At 38.8% G+C, this 26,424-nt stretch overlaps 1 protein-coding gene across 4 annotated transcripts in view; it reads right to left on the bottom strand.

Moving 5' to 3' along the window:
- The window catches only part of ASB7 (ankyrin repeat and SOCS box containing 7), a 53,018-nt gene that overhangs the window by 11,115 nt on the left and 15,479 nt on the right, over positions 1–26,424 (bottom strand). For all 4 annotated transcript variants that reach the window (XR_007133127.1, XR_007133129.1, XR_007133128.1 and 1 more), the window contains one exon: positions 10,509–11,114. Coding sequence is in view for 1 of the 4 variants with exons in the window: in XM_047766847.1 (XP_047622803.1) it covers positions 10,509–11,114 (606 nt within the window). In the remaining 3 variants the exon portion in view is untranslated. The remainder of the gene's footprint in view (positions 1–10,508; positions 11,115–26,424) is intronic.

Below are 26,424 nucleotides of genomic sequence, written 5' to 3'. Positions count from 1 at the left end.
TGAGGAGGCCCCAGTCAAGCAGTTCCAGGTGACACTGCTTGGGACAGAGCAATAAAAGAATCAACTATTTTAAATCACTACATTTTGCAGCATTAGATAACTGAGTGACATTCTGGGACATGTAAGTATGTCCTTGCCATTAAAAAAAATTTTTTTAAATAGGTGGTTTTGTCACCAGGACCAGGCAGAGGGAAGGGCTTTGAGGAGGCTGTTGGTCAGGCCTTAAAGGAGTTTTCTTAAAATGTTACTAGAAGCTGGAGGAAAGGGAAGACTTTTAATATTGGTAAAGTCTGGCAATCCTATCACCAGGGGTAACAGGAGAACAGGAAATGCCCTAAGGATCTAATAAGAAGGCTCCCAGGCTGAATACTGCAAGCGCCACTGGCTCTCCTCATTAGCTATGATAAAATGCAAGAGGGCCAAGATGAGCTAGCAACTTTAATTCAGGGGATGCAGCCACAGATATACTCCCATCCTCAGAAGTTACCTGTGCGTGAGCCTTTCCCAGGGACAAACACACTTTCTATGCCTCAATATTGGAAAGTTTTACTCCATTTGCTACTCCGTTTTATTCTTAAGCAGTGTGTTGTGGCAGTCTTTATTAAACATTAGTTTTAGGAGAATCTGATCTTGTAAAGATGTCTTGACCATGTGTAATTCCTGTTTGCAGAAAGATCTTGAATGGTAAAAGCCAGCAGAGTGGTTAAAAAGCATCAAGTCGGCGTGTGTCTGACTGCTGCCCCAGCACTTTTAATCCGTATGATCTTGGTTGAGCTACTTACTTATTATTAGCCTCCTGCCTCAGTGTCCTCATTTATGAACTGAGTATAACACCACCTATAATAGTTCTTACAAGCATAAAAAGAGTTAGTTTTGGTAAAGTGCTTTCAATAGTACCAGGGAGTATTTTGTAAATAAACGTTAGAATAGTCATTTTAAATACTTTACACTGATTTTATATAGGACAATTAATGTTTGCTTCGCCTCAGAAAAGTAGAAGGCTCCTTCTTGGAAGGTGAAGTCTTCATCTTCCTGGCATTAAGATGGTAAGAAAACCAGTCGACTTAATGGTAAAGGAGTAACTGGTAATCTACTCCTGGGAAATGGTCCTGGGCAAATTGATGGAAATCATGTTCTGGGAGTCGCTGCATGGCCTGAAGTAGGCAGAGATGTAAGAACTTTGAATAAAAAGCTGTGCAGTGATAAAGTGAGGGGTGTTGTTAGTACAACTGCTCCATAAATAGGCAGGCAACCCCTTACCTAGCAGCACTTAGCAAAAAGCAGGCTATAAGGTAAAAAGTAATAAAGACTACTCAGAATGATGACTTATTTCTTTTTTTTTTTGGTCTTTTTTTGCTATTTCTTGGGCCACCCCCGCGGCATATGGAGGTTCCCAGGCTAGGGGTTGAATCGGAGCTGTAGCCGCCAGCCTACACCAGAGCCACAGCAACGCGGGATCTGAGCCGCGTCTGCAACCTACACCACAGCTCATGGCAACGCCGGATCGTTAACCCACTGAGCAAGGGCAGGGACCGAACCCTCAACCTCATGGTTCCTAGTCGGATTCGTTAACCACTGCGCCACAACGGGAACTCAAATGACTGTTATTTCTAAGACTATCTAAAGAGCTATTTTTTTCAGGAACATCACTTTAGGGATAGAAGTTATGATTCAGATAGAAGGTCAGGCATACCTCATATTGATGCTTTGCAGACATTGCATATTTTACAAACTGAAGGTCTGTAGCAACCCTGCAGGTAGCAAGTCCATTGGTGCCATTTTCCCAATAGCATTTGCTCACTTCGTGTCTCTGTGTCACATTTTGGTAATTCTTGCGATATTTCAAACTTTTTTGTTATTATTATGTTATTATGGCAATTTTTTTTTGAAGTTACTATCAACTGCTGAAAGCTCAGTTGATGATTACTATTTTCTAGCAATAAAGTATTTTTAAATTAAGGTACACACACTGGTTTTTTTAAGACATAATGCTACAGCACACTTGATAGACTACAATAGAGTATAAACATAGCTTTTCTATGCACTGGGAAACCAAGCAATTTGCATGACTCCCTTTACAGCAATATTCACTTTAGTGTGGTGGTCTGGAACAGAAACTGTGGTATCTCCCAGGTGTGCCTGTACTTATTTTCTTGTCAACACATCACTCAAAAGTATTTACTGAGCACCTACTACATACCTAAAAATGCTCTGTCCCAAAGATTAAAGGGGCAAAGGTAAGAAGGAGGCTGCAGCAGATGAAAAGGCAGAGAAAGAGAATGAAGGGAATGAAAGCAGAAAATCAGCACACATATTCATGCCGTTTACTAGGCGTCTTGGAAGACTACTCCTCTCCTGTTAAATAGCAATCCTGTCAACAGGATTATAGTAGGGGAGACATGGGGGACATCTCACACGAAAAAGTATAATTTAAGGAATTATAAACACTATGGGGGATGGAGAAACACTACAAGCTATTATTCAGGCTAATGAACTACAATGGGATTACATAACACTTCAAAGGGTTCTTAGTCTTTCCATTTGGTAAAGAAGCCCATCATTAGTAATAATTGGGCTGGTATAAAATAGGAAATCAATTTGCTTTTGAAGGGCTTGGTCTAGTATAAATTACAAAACCAGTGCAGCAGCCCCATTTAGAAAATTAGTTATCCCAAACAACTTCCTTTTGACAGCACTGTCGCTGCATTTCTGATAGGCTAAACTTCTTCATATTGTACCTCTTTATCTTCAGTCAACATCTGGAATGGTCTCCCAATACCTCTTTGTTGTATCTCAGCTTCCCAGTTTAAAATTCTACCATAAACACGTTTTATTCCTTTTTTGCCCTTGCCTCTGAATTCCCTCCACAGGGACTTCGTATGAAATGCATTAAATTTTACAGAACGAAGGTAGTTGCTCACTCACCCTAAAATAAATATCACGGTATTGCAAAATAAAAGGCTACTTACTCTTAAGTCTCAGGCTCCACAGGGATACAAGGTAGGCCTTGTCGACATTTGCCCAGTTGTTACATTTTCTTCACAGGCAAAATGTACAGCTTTGTATAACTTTGACCTGTATTTCCCATTTGCACTAAGCCAAACAAAATACATACTACTTCCTAACAAAGGAGAGCAATCCCTAGAAGCCTACATAAAACATAGAAAGTAATACAAATATTATGGGAAAACTAGAGAATAAAGTAATAAACTGTTCATATCAAAGAATCTTAAAATGTGGTGTAATTTGACTTAAAACTCTGCATCACTTATTTACTTTTAGTACTTGGGATTTTAATACTTGGGACTAAAAAAAAAACCTAGTAAGATTATAATTTATAATGTAGATGTCTAGCAAAACCCCTAATTAGAAGAAAAATCAATAATCAAAAAAATAACCTTAGTTAAAATGTGTTACACAAACTAATTTTTTAAAGTTACACTAACGTAATTTTGGTAAGTCACACTAAAAGGCGGGGGGGGGGGGGGGGAATCAAAGAAATTGATTTAAGGAGCCTTTGAAAAGAACACAGGAGTAAGGGACCTGATGTAGAGAGGTTGTTTTCTATGACCATCTGCTTACATAACTGCCACTGCACTGGATTTAGCTGAGAAAGCTACTTTCTCAAAACTTCACTTTCTCAAAATCTTTGAGTCATGATTTATATTCTTACTTAAAGTGTGAAACTTTGTAACTAAAATATACTATGTGACTCTATTACTATAATTTAAATGAAAACATATTTCACTTAACTGCAGTGTTTATAAAATAGCCTTTTTTTTTTTGCCTTTTCTAGGGCCACTCCCACGGCATATGGAGGTTCCCAGGCTAGGGGTCAAATCAGAGCTGTAGCCGCCGGCCCACGCCAGAGCCATAGCAACGCGTGGTGCAACCTACACCACAGCTCATGACAACACCGGATCCTTAACCCACTGAGCAAGGCCAGGGATTGAACCCGCAACCTCCTGGTCCCTAGTCGGATTCGTTAACCACTGAGCCATGACGGGAACTCCCTAAAATAGCATTTTTAAATGCCTGTAACTAATGTTCTACAAAACAACAATCTTAAGTACTTGACAGATTATGTCTCCACAAAGCAGTTTACATAACTCATTCCTATGTGCCTAATCTCTCCCCTCCTTTTTTTTGGGGGGGGGCACACCTGCAGCATATGGAAGTTCCCAGGCTAAGGGTCAAATGAGAGCTGTGGCTGCTGGCTTATGCCATAGCCATGGCAAAGCCAGATCCAGGTGGCATCTAAAACCTACACCACAGTTCATGGCAACGCCAGATCCTTAACCCACTGAGCAAGGCCAGGGATTGAACCCGCATCCTCATGGATACTAGTCAGGTTCTTAACCCACTGAGCCACAATGGGAACTCCCCTAATTTTTTTCTCTTTGAAATATGAGCCCTTTATTTTTAAAGTCCTTTTACTAATTAATCATTTAATTGTTTAAAAGTTTTTAAATGAAATATTTAAAAATTATATTGAAACAAATTATTAAAGTTATTTAAAATTTAAACAACTCCTTTTATTAATTCCTTAAAACATACAAATTGAAATACAACCCAGTATACAACTGCCTTTTATATATATCACTGAAGCAATTGAGTGGTTACTTCAAGTCTTTGAAAAGCATCTACTAGAAACACATTTCACTGCATTAACTCAGACTCTTTGGATATTAAACACAAACCCAATTGGCATAGTCTGTGCCTTAAGAATAATTTATACAAGAACTTGCCATGCTATGTGAAAATAAAAATAAAAAATAAGGTGGTTAGTGAACAAAGTGCTTAATTTACTTGAGAACTCCTGGGCACCTGTGATGTGCTACTATGCAGGGTGAACCTCGGAAACTGGGATCCATGCCGTTTAACTCCAGAATATGTGACAGAATGACAATTTTATAGACACACTTCAGGAATCACTGATCTCTACAAATCCCAAGTAGTAAATATGCTGGCACAGGCCAAACAGTAATTTAAAACATTCCATTTTATCCATAGACTGAAACTGCAAAGATATGTTAGAGACGTATCAATTCTAAAACACGAGACTAACGGTGTCCTCAAAATTCTGGATGTAGAAATTGTACATATATCACCATGTCTCAACTTTTTAGTTTTAGTTTCACACTCTTAAAATTGGATGGCCTCAAAGAATTTCTGTGTATGTGTTTTATATCTATCTATGTTTACAATATCTAGAAGTTAAAACTAGCAATTTTAAATTTATGCATTGATTCACTGAAAAATAATAAGTTCATCGCCAGTTGAAATAAATTTTTATGGGAATAAAAAGCTGCTTTCCAAAACAAGAAAGATTCCATGAGAAGAGTGTCATTGGTTTATATCTTTGAAATACCTCTTCAGAAAAGACACCTGGATTCAGAGAGCTGTTTCTGCAAACCACCTGTTGTAATAATATGCTGTCCTGACTGAGATCGCTGAAGGAAATCCAGACTTACATATGTAATTGGGAAGGAGAGGATATTTTAATGGCCTTTTTAGATAATTGTGGATCTTTTCTAATACTTCACCAAAACTCAACAAGTGGTATTTTTTTTTTTAAGGTTAGATGCAGTATTGAATCTAAAACCAAATCAATGAACTTTTTGTATTCTTCTCACATTAAAATCCACTGGTCTGTAGTTATTGTTGTAGTGCAAAGAGTCGGTGGCATTTCTTCAGTGCTGGGGCTCAGGTTTGATCCCTGGCCCAGCACAGTGGGTTAAGGATCCGGCATTGCTACAGCTGCAGTGTAGGTTGCAACTGCAGCTCGGATATAATCCCTGGCCTGGGAACTCCATATGCCATGAGGTGGCCAAAAAAATTAAAAAAAAAAAAATACATAAAATCAATTGGTCTCTCTCTGCCCTTAGATCTCTTACCAATGTATGACTTTGTAACATTATGCATTAGTCGTTTGGAAAACACCAGTTACCTAGGTTATGCAGATCTTCCAAATGCTGACCCAATTCACTATATGATATCAAAAAATCACTTTTTTAAATATCTCTATTGATCTGAGGAAAGTCTTCACATATTGGGAAACTATCACTGTCCCAGTGGAAATATAAGCTTTTCAAAATTTTAAATTTCACTTGAAAGCTCAAATTTTATGACTTACCATAAATACTGTTGGTTGTTTTCCTTAGGGTGACAAGTGAACTTTATTCATTTTTAAGAAAATGTCTGCCAAATACCTAAGACTAAATAGCTATAGTTTAGCAGTCAGTCCATCTTTCAGGTAAAAATGGTGTTCTGTCAAAAAAAAGCTGCTGGTTCAGCTTACACAAATCACCGAAGTACTTTTCCTCAATTCAAATTGCAGCACTTTGGTACACAGGAAGAATACTTTCAATTTCCATTCCACAGAATATTAAAAAGGTACATAGTCAAACAGATAAGATGAAAAAAATTAAACAGGAGGACTTCCTATCGTGGCACAGCAGAAACAAATCCAACTAGGAATCATGAGGTGGCAGGTTCGATCCCTGGCCTCGCTCAGTGGGTTAAGGATCCAGTGTTGCTGTGAGCTGTGGTGTAGGTTGCAGGCACGGCTCAGATCTGGCATTGCTGTGGCTGTGGCTGTGGCTGGTGGCTATAGCTCCAATTCGACCCCTAGCCTGGGAACCTCCACATGCCACAGTGCAGTCCAAAAAAAGAAAAAAAAAATTAAATCAAAGCTATCCCTAAGCGGAACTGGAACATGCTTTACTGAGACTGCCCTGTGGTGAAGGGCACAACTATTAGTACCCAGTGGGCCACTGCCTTTAATCCTGCTGAAGTGTCTGACCCATCACCACTCTGACACCATTGGTGCAAAAAGTCAGTGCAGTGAAAAAGGCAAATAACATCTTCACATCACGATGAAATTAGTTTTGACCTCATGGGTACATTAAACTGTCTTGAGGACCCTCAAGAGTCCACACGGTTCTCCATGAATCCAAAGATAAAAGAAAATCACAAGCAGCAGGATATTCCCCCTTTAAGAGTGGGTACTGGCAAACATTTTTTTAAATGACTACAGTCTAATTCCCCCATTTTTCAGAGGAGGAAACAGATACCAGAGGCAGGTGGAGGCTAAGCGCCTTGCACGAATACTAGGCAAGTCAGATACGAGGTCAAGAGCCCACTAGCTGCCCTCTCCACCACTAGATTAGCTGATTTAACAGCACCCACAACACAGGCACAGCTGGGAAGTCTTCAGACAATGTAAAGGAGATGGTGCCTCTGAATCCAAGTGGGCAGAATGCTACTCAGCCCAAGGGACCATGGATAGGATGTTTTTCACATTGTAAGTAAAAAAATGATAAAAATCATGAATATACTTCTGGTTTCAGCTCCAACATATAAAGGACCTGAAGTCATCTCTCCACGCCCTACGAGAAGAATAAGCTTAACAAACTCAAAATCAATGACTTAGGCCCATCAATAAACTAACATTGCAGGCAAAACCTCCACCACAAAATCTGGAGTGAAAAACAAACAGAATCACAGCTGAAATCTGTGCACCTGGAGCAGAAGCTACTGGAGCCATAAACTGGTAGGAATGGTAATTTTGCTAACTGCCAGGAGCTGAGTGTGGACTAGCCTGGGAGTGAGAGCTATGGTTTTATTAAGTCTCCATAAGTTCTCAGTTTGACTTTCTGGAACCCCACCAGGTTCTCACAGTGAAAAGCCAATAAAGACCCTTTTATGGCTCACCCTCATGGGGGAGGGTGAGAATATCCACCTGACAGACACCCAGAGACTACCCAGAGACTTCCTAACAAAGGCCTGTTCTCAAGGCGAAGAGACTTTACTGAAGTCTTAACCCACCCAGAGAATAAACATTTCTCTGACTCCAGCCACCACAGCCCTGCTATCTCACCAAAGTGTGGATGCTCAAGGTGGAAGGTAGGGCAGGGAAGAGGGCAAAAGTGCTTCCTCGTGGAATTTCTCTTTCTTAAAAGATTTTCATATTCTGAATAACTCTTTAAGGAAATCTACATAGTGGGGCAGGGAAATGATAAGGGACAAAGAGCAGTAGATTACCATCTGATCGCTCTGGGGGACATCCATTATCCTTTAGCCCTTTCCTCCGGGTAAGCTTTATTTATGAAATAGTTGCACTTCTTTGAACAACATTTTCTTGTGCTCACCCTCTACTTGTGCATAAATGTTCTCTTTTGAATCAGGAAGCATTCCTACAATTTCCTGCTCTTTATTTTCAGCTAGAGGATTTTAGCCCATTCTTATATGCCAGAGCTTCCATGATCCTCTTAGTTCCATCATTGCGTTCATGCAAATGCTACCGACAAATTATTCTACTTAATTAACTGCATGCCTTTGCAGGACCCTCAGAGAGTATCTCCAATAGACCACCATCAAAGGACCTCCATCATTCTCCATCAATGGACATACATCAACGGACTTCCATCAAAGGATCTCCATCATCCTCTATCAAGGGACCTCTATCGTCCTCCATCAAGGGACCTCCATCATCCTTCATCAAGAGAGCTCCATCAAGAGACCTCCATTAGAATGCCCACTGCTATCTGCTCTCACCACCACTTCTGTCATCAGTCACGTCTTCACTGTTCTCTCTGTTGATGTCCCTTTAGTTTATACTCTTTTTTTCAAGTAAAATAACTAAAAGAACAAAAACTGGCTTCTCTAAGCAGAAACACCTTTCCTTCTCCAAGGTGATCCTCATTCTCCAGGTATGACCATGGCTCCTACTGGCTGCATTTATTGTTCCAGGGCACAAATGAGCTGCTCCTTCAGCTGACTGGCTTTCTGGAGGAGACCACATTGAGCTCTGGCTATTTTAGAAGAGGTTTCTGGAAGTCTCTCTGAAGAGTAAGAACAGCTCTTTGAGGCTTCTCCCTCTGCTTGAGATCAACAAGGCATCCACAGATACCACTTTAAAGCTAAGCCACTTGACCTGCTGTGTTTTTACGGAAAGTTTTTATGGCAGTTTTTCTAAAAAGCCACAGTAGCTTTTAGATTCTAGGATGATGACTATCTTGAGCTCTTCCAATTTAAATAATTTGCTATGCCCGGGGTAAAGATGACCAAGTGGCATTTCTGCTGTCCTCACAGCTCAGAGGTCTGAGTTCTCAGATGCAAATCCACACACTCTGTGCCTGGAGAGCTGCGGGGTTTGCTGGGCAGCATCAGAGACCAGGAGGCGCTCCGAGATTTGACTTGATGCACCCTGAACCACCCAACCTTCTTTCACTCTGGTTTTTAAGAGACAGCAAGGACAGAGCTCCAAAGAGCATCTGCTGCAGTCAGTCCTCCTAACACAGAATTATTCACTAAGAAAAGAAAATCTAAGAAATAATGCACAGGTGAATCAGAAGCACTTAATCTGCTTTTGATAGAAAACAGCACTGATGGCAGAGTCAAGAAGTAACAAATTAGACTGCAGCATCTGAAGACAAAGGATAACCTCCAAGGACAGCCTTCCAAGGACAGATGGTGCCTCATTTCCGAAAAGCACCCCAACCAAGTCTGCTCAGCCACTATCCTTTATGGAAGCAATCAGCCAACCCACACTTACTGAGGACCTACTAGGTGCATGGCTCTGCTCTATATGTAGTGAAGAACTCAAACACAAAGAGGCAGTCACATCCATTTTTCTATCTGCCCTAATTTTAAAGGTACATGTGGAGTTCCTTGGTGGCACAGTGCGTTAAGAATAAGGCATTGTTAACTGCTGTGGCTCTAGTTGCTGCTGTGGTGCAGGTTCAATATCTGGCCTGGTAACTTCCACATGCCCTGGCCACAATGGGAAGGGGAGGGAAGGGAAATAATACAACACACGCATCGCTACACATGGTGGGTTGGACACTTCCTGGCTTAAAAAAAAGTGCCTGTTTGCACAAAAACAGGTCAGTTACAATGTCCTGTGTGGGCCAGGGACAGTGGCACTATATTTTCCACTGATAGTTAATTTTTTCCTTACAACAATTGCTACAACCCTTACAACCCTTAACCTGCATTACTCAGATATGTAAGTAAATAACACTGCTGTTCCATTTCATGTGTCCCACACTGTAATGAAGTAGAAAAGCAACAATAAAATATGAGCAAGAGCTTAGCCATAGCGCGCAAATTCTAGCTCACTTTCATAGCTATGGATGCCAATATCCAAAATCCTCCTTCTAATTCCTCAATCTTAATTCCACAAAAGCCTGGAAATACTATGCTTATGAATAGCAGGAAGTGCCTTGTTCTAACATCGATCTTTGTTAATTTAAAAAATTCTCCTGTTTCTTTTTCTCCATTTCTTCTCTCACCCCACCCTATCTACTCTCATTACTTCTAGTAACACAACTGTTTTTTTATGAAATCTTGTGATGTGGCGCCTTCTTTTCATTTTACTTACCAGGTAGGGCTAACAGGAAGCATTCATGTCTGTCCATTTTAAGTTGTTAAACACCTTAAGCTCCTCAGAAGATGCAATTGAAAAAAAAAAAAGTAATAATAGTAATAATTAAATTACATACTTGTGACTTCCTGTAAGAAATCCAAACACGGTCGACTACTTCCAGAAATGCTTATTGAAACAGCCAGTGGGGTCTGTCCTTCATAGTTCCTTGTGTTCGTGTCCGCTCCATAATTATATAACATCCGCGCACAAAGCACGTCATCCCTAAGGGCAGACAGATGTAATGGCGTCTGTCCATCTTCTAAGCGACCCAAGTTTGTGTCTGCTCCTCTTTGAAGGAACATTCGGCAATAAGAGTGATTGCTTTTGATCACAGCGTATCGCAACAGGAAACCGTTCTGAATGTCGATATTGGCATTGTGGTCTAGGAGGATCTTCACACAGCTCGACCTCTCCCGGATAATGGCGAGCTGAAGCGGTGTTGTGCCTTTATCACTGAGTGGGTCGACCTCAGCCTTGAACTCCAGGAGGAGTCGGACGAATGAGTCCCTACCATAGTGGGCTGCCACATGCAGGGGGGTCCAGCCATCATTGCTTTTGGCATTAATGATGTCGCTCCTGTATTCGGATTCCAACATGAGGCGTGCAATCCGGGCCCGGCCATGCATGGCTGCGTAGTGAAGAGCAGTGAAGCCTCCGATTAAGTCCTTCACTGTGGGATCAGCTAGAGTGAGAACCAAAAGGAAAAACATTAGCAGACTCTGTGACAAAGCAATGAACTCTGCCATGGGATGGCACATCTTAGCCGACTCTTGTTCGAAATGTGAAATGATGAAACAGTATAATGAATACCACGTACTTCTCAGCTTAACCCAAGCAGAGTTTTAATGGAAAATAAATTTTACTAGAGAGTTATCAAAGCTGGGTTAACAGGATGAACATGACTTACAAAGTGTTTAGAAGATGTACACAAAAAACAGAGTCCAGATCACCACATCCCTTCTCTTTGCTAATTGAACCAACTGCCCTTGGCTTCCCGACTCCCTCATCTCTGTACTGTTTCATGCTTCTCTTCTGTTTTGAACTTTTTATTTTCTCTTGTGCTTCTTCTTGGTCTTAAAGAGAAGCATGTGTAGCAACATCTGCTGCTCTAAATTACGGATGTACTGCGGTCTGGCAGACTGTGTTGTTTTAGGCTGTATTAGTTTAAAAAAAAAAAAAGTTTTTCTGTGGTCTGTAAAAATTCCAAAGCTTGTAAGATATATGCTAAGTGATCTTGATAAATCATGTTTTCATAAGATAAAAGTCTATTCTGAATTCTCCATTTTACAAGAATCTTGGTAAGAGTTAAGCAGCACACATTGTGTGAAAAGTTGGGAGAAACCTCAGCACTGTATAAATATTATTTTCTAAAACACTTTCAAAACTCTCTCCTAAATTGACAGATCTCTTGAAGAAAGAAAAGAAATAAAAGAGAGAAAGAAACAAAAATGATTTATCAGCTATGTTACTTCTCAAGTCACAGAAATTTTGTCACCTGCCCCCAATCTTTCCTGAAGCCAGGGGTCAGTTCTGCACACTACTCATCCTCCTGGCTTTCCTGAGCAGGGGCAGAAAAGGGGCAAGAACTCTCAGAGGATGCAGGTCACTTCCTGGAGGCCAGCAATTCCATGTGAAGATAACTGGGCAGACCTAACTACCTAGGATTAAAATGCTTTCTCCTGGAGTTCCCATCATGGTGCAGCAGAAATGAATCCTACTAGGAACCATGAGGTTGCAGGTTAGATCCCTGGCCTTGCTCATCGGGTTAAGGATCCGGCGTTGCCGTGAGCTGTGGTGTAGGTCACAGACACGGCTTGGCTCTGGTGTTGCTGTGGCTGTGGTGTAGGCCAGCAGCTACAGCTCCTATTAGACCCCTAGCCTGGGAACCTCCATATGCCACAGGTGCACCCCTAAAAAGACAAAAATAAAATACAATAAAATGCTTTCTTCTCACAAGAGTCATCCTTAATTTTTCATTTGTTCATAAAAAAAAAAATTCATGCACGTTCTACAAACAAACAAATGAAAAGCCTCCAAAATTATATGATCAAACACTCATGGACTATTTAGTACAGTGTTGCTTAGTTCTAAAACATTTTATGAAATCAAATTTTATGAAGTCTGCTCTCTTAGCAAAACCTATGAGGCAGAAAACTATATGTAAAATAGTAATAAAACTGTGGAGAATACAAATTTCAATTAAGATGTAGTTGAAACAAACCTGTAAAAAGTTAACACTTTTTTAGGTAAGCTGGATCAGTTGAATTTCTAAAATCATTTAATATAAACTTACATTACACAGTAGCAATATTAATTTTATCTGCTTAAAGAAAATCAGGGTATCACATCTGCACTGGTCTTCAACTAAAAGAAAAATATACAGCACATATTCACTATGTGACAAAAAAAAAAAAAATAAGCAAGAACATTTAAACAAAGCACATTGCTGCCACCTACTGGCAAGTCATAAACATGAGCTACTAATATTCCCGTTTTGACAGATGCTGCTCAGATACCACATTTACCTAAAAGTAGACTAATTAAACACAGGCATGGCATCTAAAAGACATCTATTCAAATGAAACTGCAAATCTTGCCAAGACTGCATTTCTAATCTATACATGACCAGTCAACTGCTTTCCAGACATTCTCTCTTAATCTGCTAGTGAAATTTAAGAATACCTTCTTCTCCTACCTTTCATCCACTGGGGGTGCCTTTAAAGGTGTCAGTAAGCAGTCTGTGTGCATCCTACACTCATTCTATTTGATAGTAAAATTAAAATTATGTTACATGAAATTGCACTTGCATCTTTGGTTTTCTACTTTAGGCCTTTTTTAGATTCTACTTACATCTGGATGCTCTACTGAGCTAGGAAAAACAAAGATTTAACAAATAAAGCATGGTCTAAGTTTAAAATGCATTAACCGAGTACACACGGGAAACACAGTACAGAAGGAAGACTGTCGGTTAACAACACATAAAATCTGTGCAGTTACTTTCCTTGAGGAATTAACAAAGGGGAAAGACAAGTAAAGATGAAAAAATTATTAATTTAAAAATTATTATTAGTCAATGCAATAAGAAAAAGATCTTACTTATAATAGTAGCAAAACACCTAGATATAACTTCTGTCAGGATCACACAAGGCACATGAGTCCTTGTTTGACTGAATTGTCGTCACTTCACCTGTTGTCTGCTCAAATTCCTTCATCAGGAAACCCCTCCTGAACTCTAACATGGTAGCCCCGTCAACCTCACTAACTTCGTCCACTTTGGCAAGCTTTCTCCCCCTAGGTGCAACCTATTTAATACAAATTGTAGCAGTTTCAAAAACCTCATTTAAATCTATTGAAAAGTTTGAAAGTATATAAATAAAAGCAAAGAAACATTCTACAACAATGTGGTTTCTTTCTTTCCAATGGCTTTTTTGAGGTACAGTAAAACTGACCCATTTTAACGGTACAGGTTCATGATCTTGGATAAATTGTATAGAGCCATGTAACTACTGCCATGGTCAAAATATTTCCATCCATCTCAAAAAGTTCCTTCCCGCCTCTTTCTAGTCAATTTTCTGCCCAGACTCTGGGCCTCAGGCAACCACTAATGTTTGGTCTTTCTAGAATTTCATATAAGTGGAATCATACAGCGTATGTAGGATTTTGCATTTGACTTATTTCACCCATCATGATGTTTTTGAAATTGATCCACATTACTATTCATCAGAAAGTTCATCCTTTTACACTGCTGAACAGTATTCCATAGTATGAGTTTACAACTATTTATTTATATAGTCCCTAGCATATGGACAAAGGGTTATTCCCAGTTTGAGGCTATAATGAATAAGGCTACTGTGAATATTCATATACAAGTCTGTTGGTGGATACATTTTCATTTCACTTGGGAAAATACCTAGGAGAGAACTGCTGGGTCGATGTGCATTTAACTTCCTAAAAAAGTGCCAAACCGTTTTTAGTAAGTGACTATAAAAGATTACATTCCCACCAGCAGTATATGAAAATTCCAAATGTTCCACATCTTCACTAATATTTGGTATCAGTAATTTGAATTTTAACCAATTCTGAGTACAAAGTGGTAACTGACTGGGATTTTAATTTACATTTCCCTGATGACTAGTGATACCGGGCTTATTCATATGTTTTCTTTTGTGAAGTGTCTGTTGAAACCATTTACCCATTCTCATTGTATTGTTTTCTCATTATTGAGTTTAAAACTTAATTGTGTACATACTGGACACAAGCCCTTTTGTCAGATACATTTTGTAAATATTTTCTCCTAATTTATTGCTTGCCTTTTCATTTTCTCTACTGTGTCTTCTGAAGAGTAAAAGTTTTATATTCTGATCAAGTTTTCAATTTTTCTTTCTATGGTTTGTGCTTTTTGTGTCCTGCTTACGGAATCTTTGCCCAACGCAACATCACATAGATTTTGTTTTCTTCTAGAAGTTTTATACTTTTAACTCTTTGACTTAGGGCAATGATCCATTGCTAGCTGATTTCTATGTACAGCGTGAGATCAAGTCAAGGTTCATTATTTTCCATATAAATATCCAGTTGTTCCCGCACAATCTGTTTAAAAGACTCTTTCCTCAATGATTTATCCTGCTGCCTTTGCCAAAAGTCAATTTACAAGTGTGGGTCTATTTCTGAGCTCTATTCTGTTCCACTGATCTAAAGGTATATACATACACCAATACCAGATTGTCTTGATTACTGCAGCATTATTGTAAGTTTTTATAAGAGGTGGTATACAACCTCAAACCTCCTTTAAAACTGTTTTGGCCAACAAATTTTAGACCTAACCTACCAATTTCTTCAAACAAGCCTGCTAGAAGCTTGACTGGAACTCTACCAACGCTAAACATGTAAATCTCTAAAATTATCTAAATAATGTTTATTCTTCCAAACCATGAACACAGAATACCTATTTATTTAGGTGTTCTTTAATTTCCCTCAGCAATGTTTTGTACTTTTGAGTGTTCAAGTATTGCACACCAGTAGTTACTTTTATTACATTTTGAGTTTTGATGCTATCATAATGGTTTTCACATTTTCCAAATGTAAACTGATGGTATAGAGAAATAAAATTGAATTTCGCCTATTTTCCTGTGTATTCGTAACCTAAACTCACTTTTTAGTTCTAGCACCTTTTTTTGCTTACGATTTTCTAAAAACACAATTATGTTCTCTGCAAATAAAGACAGCTTTACTTCTACCTTTCCAATTTTAGTACTCTTACTTGAACAACAGAATGCTGAATAAATGTAGTAAATGCATACACCCTTGTCTTGTTCCTGATCTTAGAGGGAAAGCGTTCAGCAGTTCACCATTTACTATGATGTAAGTTATAGTTTTTTACAGGGTATGTAAGTTCTCTTCTGCTTCTGGTCTGCTGAAAGTCTTTATAATGAATGTGTATATTATATTGCCACATGCACTTTCTGCATCTACTGAAGTAATCATTTGGTATTTACTTTTATTCTATTAATAAGGTAAATTACTCATCAGGTTGATTTTTCAGATGTTAAACCTTGTATTCCTGGGATAAACACTTGGCCTTGAAGTAGTATCCTTTTTTATATAACAATGGAAGGCATTTTACAGTATCTTAAGGATTTTTCTATCTACTGCCATGAGAGATACTGGTCTGTGGTTTTCATTTCTTGCAGTGTCTGCATTTAATTTGAAACTTTATATAACAAGTTTCAAAGTATTTCCTCAAAGAGCAGGAGCAGTGTTGTTATTGTTTATTCCTTTAATATTTGAAATAATTCAACAGAGATGGCAGCTGGGCTTGAAGGGTATTTTTAGTGGAAACTTTTAATTATACAAAGAAGTATTTCTTTATATTTAAGGCTATTAAGTTGTTCTTTTTTCCTTGGATCAGTTTTAGCAGTCTGTGGCTTTCAATGAATCTGTCCATTTCTTCTAAATGACAGAAAGGTGTTCATTACATTCCTTACTATCCTTTTAACATCTATAGGATCATTTTTTTCCATACCTGATATTGGTTATGTGTCTTTTCTCTTGTTTTTATCATCAGTCTAGCTAGAGATTTACCAATTGTTGATCTTTTCAAAGAACCAGCTTTTTCTTGTTTTATCAATTTTCTCCATTCTCAATTCTGCTGATTTCTTCTATTATTTCATTCCTATTTTTACTTTTGCTTTAATTTTAGCAGTATATAGAAACTGCTCCCATATAGCCTCCTTTCCTCTCCCTTCCTTTGTGCTATTACTGCCATATATATTACATCTTTATATAAGTCCAACAACAGTTTTACAATTATTATTTTATGTTGTTGTCTATTAGGAGATGAAAAGGAGGAAAACATATTTATATTGTCTATGACAGAAGGATTCTCAGGTGGCCCCTCCCATAATCCCTGCCTCTTCATGTTCATGCCTTTCCCCTTGAGTATGAGCAGGATCCATGACTTCCTTCTAACCGAGAGAATCTGGCCAAGGTGATGGATGGGATAACACTGCTGAGGTTACAGTATGACATATGAGACTCTATCATGCTAGCAGACACATGACAGCAGCTCTCCTTGCTGCCTTGAGGAGCTAAGGAGCCTTGGTGGGAAAGGCTCCTGCAGGGACAAGAATCTGCAGGTTATCTCTAGGAATACAGCCAACCTCCAGCCAATAGCCAACAAGAAGCTGAGGCCCTCAGTCCTATACACTCATGGGAATTAATCTGCTAACCACCTGAGTGAGCCCAGAAGCAGATTCTTCTCCAGTCAAACCCACAGATGAAAACAGTCTGGCCAACACCTTACAATTGTGAGGTAATAAATATGTGTTGTATTAAATTGTTTGTGTAATTTGTTTTGTTGAACAGCAAAAGAAAATGAATACACTGTTTTTTTACACACACAAGCACCTTTACCAGGGCTCTCTATTTGTTCTGTGAATTTGGATTACACATGGTCCTTTTCTTTCAGCCCAAAAGACTTCTTTTAGTATGTCTTACTGTAAGGTAGGTCTGAGAGCAATAAATTCCATTCATTTATCTGGAGATATATTTATATTGCCTTCATTTTTGATGGACAGTTTTGTTGGATATAAAAATTCTTGGTTGATGTTTGTTTTCAGCAATTAGAAGATGTCATCTCACTGCTTTCTGGCCACTATTTATTCTTAATGAGAAATCAGCTGTTAATCTTATCATGAAGGATCCACTATACATGAGTCACCTCTCTAGGTGCTTTCAAGATTTTCCCTTTGTTTTATTAGCTTCCCACAGTTTGACTATTATATCTCTTAGATGAATGTATACTACCTGGAGTTCACTGAACTTCTCAGATGTATAGTCTGGAAGTTTTCAACAACCATGGGAAGTTTTTGGCCTTTCTTCAATTTTTTTTTTTTTTCCTGTCCCTGTCTTTCTCTCCCCTCTCCTTTCTGGCTCCCATTAGAAATCATGCATAGTTGGTATGTTCAGTAATACTGCTTAACCACAACCTCTAACCAGTTACTGGTCAAACATAAGTTATTTTGGCCATAAGATGTCCCAGGTATCTTGGTGGTGTTGATATTTTAGAAGTTCTTTTTTCTACATATTCCTCAGACTGGATAATGCTTGCTGATAAATGTTCAAGGTCACCAATTCCTTCTTCCAGCTCAAATCTGCTATTAACTAATGAATTCTTCATTTTAGTTATTGAGCTTTCAACTGTAAATTTTCCATTTATATATAAATACATATTCTCATTTACATATATTAAAATATGTATGTATTCTCTATTGATCTCTCTTTGATGCCTCATCATCACATGGTTTTGTTTAACTTTTTGAACATGGTTTTCTTAGTTCTTTGCATGCATTTATAATAGCTTTTCTTAAGTTTCACTAAGTCTAACATCTGGGTCCCTTCAGAGACACTTTCTATTAGCTCACTCTATTTCCTGTGTAGGAGAAATATGTTCCAATTTCTTAGTATGTCTCATGATTTTACTAAGAATTACAGATTTTAGATTATATGATAGTAACCCTGGATTTTGATCCTCACCTCTTCCAGGTGGGCGGCTCTTGCAATCTGCTTTAATGAACTGCCTAGACTAATTCTACAGTCTGTCTCCCTTGCATATGCAGCCATTTAAGTCTCTGCTCAGTTGTTATTATTAAAGCCTGGCTTCTGGAGGCTGCTCCAAGGAATAACATGTTTGGCCAAGATAACTTATGTTTGACCAACGACTGGTCAAAGGTCATGCTAACACATTTTCAGCCAACAAGGTTTCCATGCTTTGCCAAGGAGATCTGCAAATAGGTTGAGACACACCTTTAATAATCAGGTAATTTACAAGTATGTCCCACCTCTCATTTTCTGACCTCATGTTGAGCCAGGGATGAGTTAATAACTGGGGTCCTCTCTGGTCTTTCTTAGGCATGCATATGCCCCCTAAATTCCCAGAAATAGGTAGGTAGCAGCTTATCAAAGCCCACATAGCTGTCTCATTTGCCAGATCTCCTTTTAAATGTGTGGCTGCTCTGTTGCTTGCCCCAACCAGTATCACAGCCTTGGTCAAGCAATTGTGCTGCTGACCTTTCTAGATTGTTTGTCACCTAAGTCAAGACCATGGTTATTTTCAACAATGCTCCAGTCATGGGGCATTTTCCACTAGGCTCCAAAATCAGGTCAGTCCCTTCCAGTGGCAAGGATGATTCCAGCCTTCATGATAATGTTTCACAGAGATTGTTAAGCAGTTAAGTGGGAACAGCCACTTTGGGCTCAATTTCTTCTTTTTCAAGTTTCTTAAGATAAAAACTTTAAATGATTTAAGATCATTCTTCTTTTCTACTCAAACAATTAAAGCTATAAATTCCTCTCTAAGCACTGCTCTAGTATACCCCACAAATTTTGATAAATTGTATTTTTACTATAATTCAATTCAAAATCTGCTTGATTTCCAAACATCTGAGGCTATCCTAGATATCTTATTTTTGTTGATTTCTAGTAGAATTCTATTGCAGTTAGGGAACATACCCTTAAGATTTCAGCCTTTTTAAATTTACACTTACTTTATTGCCACTATGTGATTTATCCTAGTGTCCATATCATGCACACATAAAAAAGAATGTATATTCTCAAGTGTTGGGTTCAATTTTCAACATGTTTGACAATGTTTTTCAGATTTTCTCCAATTATTGACTTTTAAAAATCTAGTTGTTCTATCAATTGCTGACAGATGTTAAAATATCAAACATTCAAGACTGTGAAACTGTCCATTTCTCCCTTTAATTGTCAGTTTCTTGCTCACATATTTTGAAGCTCTCTTTCCTGGTGTATGCACATTTTATGATTGTTACTCCTCTTAATGAGCCACCCCATCTGTCAATGTGAAATGTCTCTTTTTTGTTCTAGTAAGTCTATGTCTTGAAATCTATTTCATATGATATTAATGTAGCCACTTGGGCCTTCACATGCTTGCCATTTGTGTGATATATCACCTTCCATTCACCAACTTTCAATGTACCTATACCTTTATACTTAAAAGTATATCTTTGGAGGTAGCACATAACTGAGTTTTGTCTGTATACCTTTCTGATAACTTCTAGCTTTTACTTGGAAAGTTTAGTCCACTAATATTTAATGTAACTATTCATATAGTTGAGTTCAGATTTACCATCTATTGCTTTCCATCTGTCTCTTTTCTTGTTCCTCTTCTTCCCTTTACTAACCAACCCCCCCCCCACCCCCCGCCTTTTGGTACTATTAGAACATTTTTTTTGGCATTCCATTTGACTACTTAGTTATACTTCCTTGTATTATCCTTTTCTTTATAGGTTTCTCCAAAGATTGGAATATATACACTAACCTGGTCAAAAATATTATCAGTATTTGTATAGAGGTTACAGTATGTTTCCCACTTGTTTAAAAGCTCAAGTACTTTTGGACATTATAAAGTCCAAAAAGCAAGAAAATCAGAATTTTACAAAATATATGTATAAGCATTGTACTCTATTTGCTATTTATATGATTACTCTCTTAAAAGTCTCAGAAAGCATCAAATGTAATTAGCCAAGTTACACTGCTTGGAGGCCTTAAAAAAACAACAAAACAAACAAACAAAAAACAGTTATGCATTGTGCCATTAAGTATTATCATAGAAAGAAAAAGCAAAAGTGATGGAGGAAAAAAAATCTAGATTAAAAACCTAAAACTTGCCAATAATTCACCACAGAACAAAGAGCTGGAAAGCCAGATAGTACAATGTTCCCAAAGATTCCCCCCAAGAAATACTACTTTTTCATTAATGAAAAACTGAAAATTTAGGAAAGCAGTAAGGCAAAAAACAGCATTCCCTAATACTACTGTCAACATTGATAAAAGGCTTTCAACTTCCTCTCTATACACTTTTAAAATTATACATAACTGGGGAGTTCCCATCGTGGTGCAGCAGAAATGAATCTGACTAGGAACCATGAGGTTGTGGGTTCGATCCCTGGCCTCACTCAGTGGGTTAAGGATCCAGCGTTGCCGTGAGCTGTGGTATAGGTGCAGACGTGGCTCAGATCTGGTGTTGCTGTGGCTCTGGCGTAGGACAGCAGCTGTAGCCCCAATTAGACCCCTAGTCTGGGAACCTCCACACGCCGTGGGTGCGGCCCTAAAAAGACAAAAAACAAAAAAAACTATACATAACTGTAATCATAGTCTAACTACTTAACTCTTCCTCTATATTTGGGCACTGAAAATGCCTCTATCTAAAAAATTATATATAATAAGGGGTAAAATTTCATACAGAAAAGAAATGCTGCACTTAAGACTGCTTCCTTGGAATAAATTAATAGAAGTAGGTTTATTGGCAAAAAGATTCCCCATTTCTAAGGATCTAACACATACTACTAAACTTCCCACAAATGCTTTCATAAATTTCTACCATCAATGTCCTTGTTCCATCACATTTGGGATTACCATGTGCAAAATCTTTCATTTCCGAAAAGCTAAAAATAAATTCTCACCATTCTGCTATGGATTCCCTTGATTAATCCCTTATCTCTCTGATTTGTTTTCTTGTTTCACCAAGAGGATTTTACCTACTGTACCAAGAAGAGACCTGAGATGCTTTTCTCAGGTTCCTCTGAGGATCAGCTTTATGGATTTAACTTCTACAGCTTCAAGTCACTGTCCTCCAGGTCAGTCTGCATAAACACAGAATCTGAAGATAAATAAACACACCAGCTAATGTAGAGTCTCTTAATGTTACTTTTCTTGCAATGTCCAGTATGGTCTTTGAATTTTCAGAAAGATTCGAAATGGGAAAAAGAATATAATAATAATTGTGGATTTTTTTTTTAATTCCCACTCTTATAGTAGCGATTCTTCTTCTAAACTCCAACAGCAAGCTAACCTGGTCAGAAAGACTACAAGGATTTGTACAGGGTGCTATTAATATTATATGCATCACATTGTGTTTAGAAACACTAATATTTTTGGACATTATAAAACCCTAAGTTTTCATCATTTTGAAGCAGGATGTTTGGAAGTAAAGCAGTAAAAACATATGTATCTGCACAAGCCAACATTTTATATCTGTGAGGTGTAATGTAAGTTGGTGGCTACTGGTCACATGTGGCTACTGAGCATGTGAAACATGACCAGTGTGACTGCAGAACTGAGTTTTTTGTTTAATTCTAATGTAAACACAAGCATACCTCATTTTATTGCACTACAGAGATACTAATTGTATCTTTTACAAATTGAGAGTCTGTGGAACCCTGCCTTGAGCAAGTCTATCAGTGCCATTTTCCAACAGCATTTGCTCACTTCATGTCTCTGTATCACATTTGGATAATTCTCCAAATATTTCAAACTTTTTTATATTATATGTGTTATGCTGATCAATGATCTATGCTATTACTATTTTAACCACAAGTATGCCCATAAGAAAGGAAACTTAATCAATAAAAATTTGTGTCCTGATGGCTCCACCTACCGGCAGTCCCCTACCTCTCTTGCTCTCCTTGGGCTTTCCAATTCTCTGAGACACAACAATGTTGAAATAAGCCCAGTTAATAACCCTACAATGCCTTTAACTGTTCAAATGAAGAGTCCCATGCTTCTTACTTTAACAAAAGCTAGAGAAGATGAAACTTAGTGAGAAAGGCATGTTGAAAACTGAGATAGGCCAAAAGCTAGGATTCTTATGCAGAATAGCTAGCCAAGTTGTGAATGCAAAGAAAAAGCTCTTGAAGGAAAGGAAAAGTGCTCTCCAGTGAACACAGGAATAAAAAATCAGAATGGCTTTATTATTGATATGGAGAAAGTTTTAGTGATCTGTATAGAAGATCAAACCAGCCACAACATGGCCTTTAGCCAAAGCCTAATTCAGAGTAAGGCCCTAACTCTCTTCAGTTCTACAAAGGCTGAGGTAGGTGAAGAAACTTCAGAAGAAAAGTATGAAACCAGCTGAGGTTGATTCATGAGGTTTCAGGAAAGAAGCCAGCTCCATAATATCAAAAAGCAAAGCAAAGCACCCAATGATGGGTAGAAGCTGTAGCATGTTATCCGGAAAACCTAGCTAAGATCATTAATGAAGGTGGCCACATGAAGCAACAGTGTTTTGATGTGATGGCAACAGCCTTAGATTGGAAAAAGATACTACCTAGGACTCTCATAGCTACAGAAAAGAAGTCAATGCCTGACTTCAAAACTGCCAAGGACAGGCTGCCTCTCTTGTTAAGGTCTAATGCAGCTGGTGACTTTAAGTTGAGGCCAGTGCTTATTTACCATTTCCAAACTCTTAGGGCCCTTAAGAATTATGCTAAATCTATTTTGCCTGTGCTCTATAAATGGAACAAAAAAGCCTGGATGACAGCACATTTCTTTATAACATAGTTTACTGAACCTATGAAACCCACGGATGAGACCTAATGTTCAAAAGATTCCTTTCAAAATATTTCTGCCCATTGACAGTGCACCTGATAGAACCCTGATGGAAATGGACAATGAGATGAATGTTGTTTTCATGCCTGCTAACACAATATCCATTCTGCAGCCCACAGATCAAGAAGTCATTTCAACTATGAAGTCTTATTATTGAAGAAATACATTTCCTAAAGCTATGGCTGCCATAGATTATGATTCCTCTAACAGATTTGGGAAAAGCAAATTGAAAGCTTTTTGTAAAGGATTCACCACTCTATACACCATTAAGAACATCTGTGATTCATGCGAAGAGGTCAAAATATCAATATTCACGAGAGCTTAGAAGAAGTCACTCCCAATCTTCATCTTCATTCTGAGGTTCAAGACATCAGTGCAGAAAGTAACTGCAGATTACTTAGCAAGAGAACTAGAATGAGAAGTGGAGCCTGAAGATATGACTGAATTACTTCAATCTCATGATAAAACTTTAACAGATGAGGAGTTGATTCTTATGGATGAGCAAAGAAAATCGTTTCTTGGGATGGAATCTACTACTGGTAAAGATGCTGTGTAGGTTGTTGACATGACAACAAAGAGTTAAGAATATGACATCAACTTAGGTGACAAAGCAGCAGCAAGGTTTGATAGAGGTGACTCCAATTCTGAAAGCACTTCTGCTGTGGGTAAAATGCTAGCAAACGCATCACATATTACAGAGAAATCATTCATGAAAGGAAGAGTCTATTGATGTGACAAATATCCATTTTTGTCATATTTCAAGAAATTGCCACAGCCACTCCACTCTTCAACAACCCCCACCATAATTAGTCAGCAACTATCCACACAAGGCAAGACCCTCCACCAGCAAAAAGATTATGACTCACTAAAAGCTCAATGATGGTTAGCAACTTTTTAGCAATAAAGCTTTCTTTTTTTTTTTTTTGCTTTTTAGGGCAGCACTCGCAGCATATGGAGATAGGCTAGGGATCTAACTAGAGCTAGAGCCACCAGCCTACGCCACAGCCACAGCAACGCCAGACCCGAGCTGCATCTGCGACCTACACCACAGCTCACGGCAACTCCAGATCCTTAGCCCACTGAGTGAGGCCAGGGATGGAACCTGCCTCATGGTTCCTAGTCGGATTCACTTCCGCTGTACCACGACAGGAACTCAAGCAACAAAGTATTTTTAATTAATGTACATACGTTTTTTCTTAGACATAATGATACTTCACATTTCCTAGACTACAGTGTAGGGCAAACATAACTTTTATATGCACTGGGAAACCAAAAATTTCATGTGACTCCCTCTGTGGCGCTGTCTGCTTTATCGTGGTGGTTTAGAACTGAACCCACAGTATCTCTGAGGTTCGCCTGCTGCCCCGTGCTACAGACAGCACAGGTTTAGAGTAAACTAAGAGAGCCTCCCTTTTTTTCCTTTTGGAATATAGACTGTATTAGCGATTTAAGTCAAACGTGCTCATTTTCTCAAAGAAACTGGATTTCTCCCATAGCAGCAGCACATATGGCTTCACACAGCTGCTCCCCAACCAGGCTTCCTCTGTGGTCACACGGCAGCCACCACAGCAGTCACAGTCCACCTCTTAAATCTGAGTGTTGATTCTGTGTGATCCCTCATTGGTGGTTTGACTGTGAAGGTGTACAGATTTAACTGAAAGATATGATCCTTTAATGTCCTTGAGATTAAAAATTCCTGGTAGGGTAGGTGGCTTATATTAAATATCTATGTTTTCTTTTTTTCCTTTAAAGTGCTTTGGCTAACTTTCCCATGCTCATTCAGTAAATGACAATTCTTTTCATCCTGATCCTCAACCCCCAAGCCTCAGTTATTCTTGATTTCCTTCACTATCACCTCACAGCCAATCTATCAGCACATTTTGTCTCCACTTTCAAAACAGATCCAGAATCCGACCACACATCCACTGCTATTGTGCAGACCATGCAGCAAGGACCTCGCCTGGATTGTGCCAAAACTTTCAGGGAGCTTCTCCTAGCTCTTCTCTGCTCCTCCATGATCTGTCCTGAGTCCTCAGAGTAGCCAGAGTGCACCCTTAAGTAAGTTTGCATCGCTCCTCAGTTGAGGGGTAGTCAACGGCTCCCCATTCTCTCAGAATAAAGTCCAAAGCCTTTTCTGCATCTTCTAGGAGCTACAGAACATGGCAGCTGACTCTCTTTACTGAGGTGTGCCCCCTCTCCTATCATTCTGTGCCAGCTACGGTCTTTCTGGCTTTTTCTAGAAAGTACTAAGCATGTTCCTAGAGTTTTTACAGCACTTGCTATTTCCTTCTCTTTAATGCTTTTCTCCCAGATGGTCGCACGGTTTGGTCTTCATTTCTTTCAGGCCTCAGAGCTAACATGTCACATTAGAGGTCTTCCCTGAACACTTCATTTACAACAGAAGCCTGTACTTCTTTATCCCTTCTCTGTTTCTTTCTTCTTCACCACCTGATACTGTATATTTACTGTCAATTTCTTCCATTTAGAAATGTAAGTGCCACCACAGCAGGACTTTGTTACTGAATTCCCAGTACTTAGAACAGTGCCTGGCACATAGGAGGTGCTCAAGAAATGGGGTACAGATGAGACTGCTGTCCTGACCAGGCAAAAGGGCCTGAGGTCCTGGGCCCCCTTGCTAAATAAGCTCACATACAGTAATCAGTGAGCTTTCTAAAGCACACATCTGTTTCTCTCACTCCTGTCAAGTGGCTCACGACTGTCCCCAGAAAAAAATGGATAGGCCCCAATCACACTGAATTTTTTTCGTTTTCTAAAACCAAATATGTTCCTCTTCTTCTTCAACCCTTTTCTCAGTGTCTTCTGTGTCCTTTCAGCATCTTTCCAGAGCCCCATACCTGCCTCCCTCTTCAAGACCTCAAAGCAAACCATGCTTCCCTATCCAGCCTTCCTTGCCACTCCCACCACCTCCATCCCACCAAGAGTGGGTGCTAATCTGTGCATAGTGCTCAGCTCACTCTGTTGGACTGCACTGTTTTCTTACAGAATTATGGTTAAGACAATGGCTTTGGATCCTCGCTCAAAGATTTATGAGGTGAATGACCTTGAGCAAATTACTTACCATTGTG

Source organism: Phacochoerus africanus, chromosome 2, assembly GCF_016906955.1.
Source record: "Phacochoerus africanus isolate WHEZ1 chromosome 2, ROS_Pafr_v1, whole genome shotgun sequence".
Lineage (NCBI taxonomy): Eukaryota > Metazoa > Chordata > Mammalia > Artiodactyla > Suidae > Phacochoerus > Phacochoerus africanus.
This window is presented reverse-complemented; position numbering and strand designations above follow the sequence as displayed.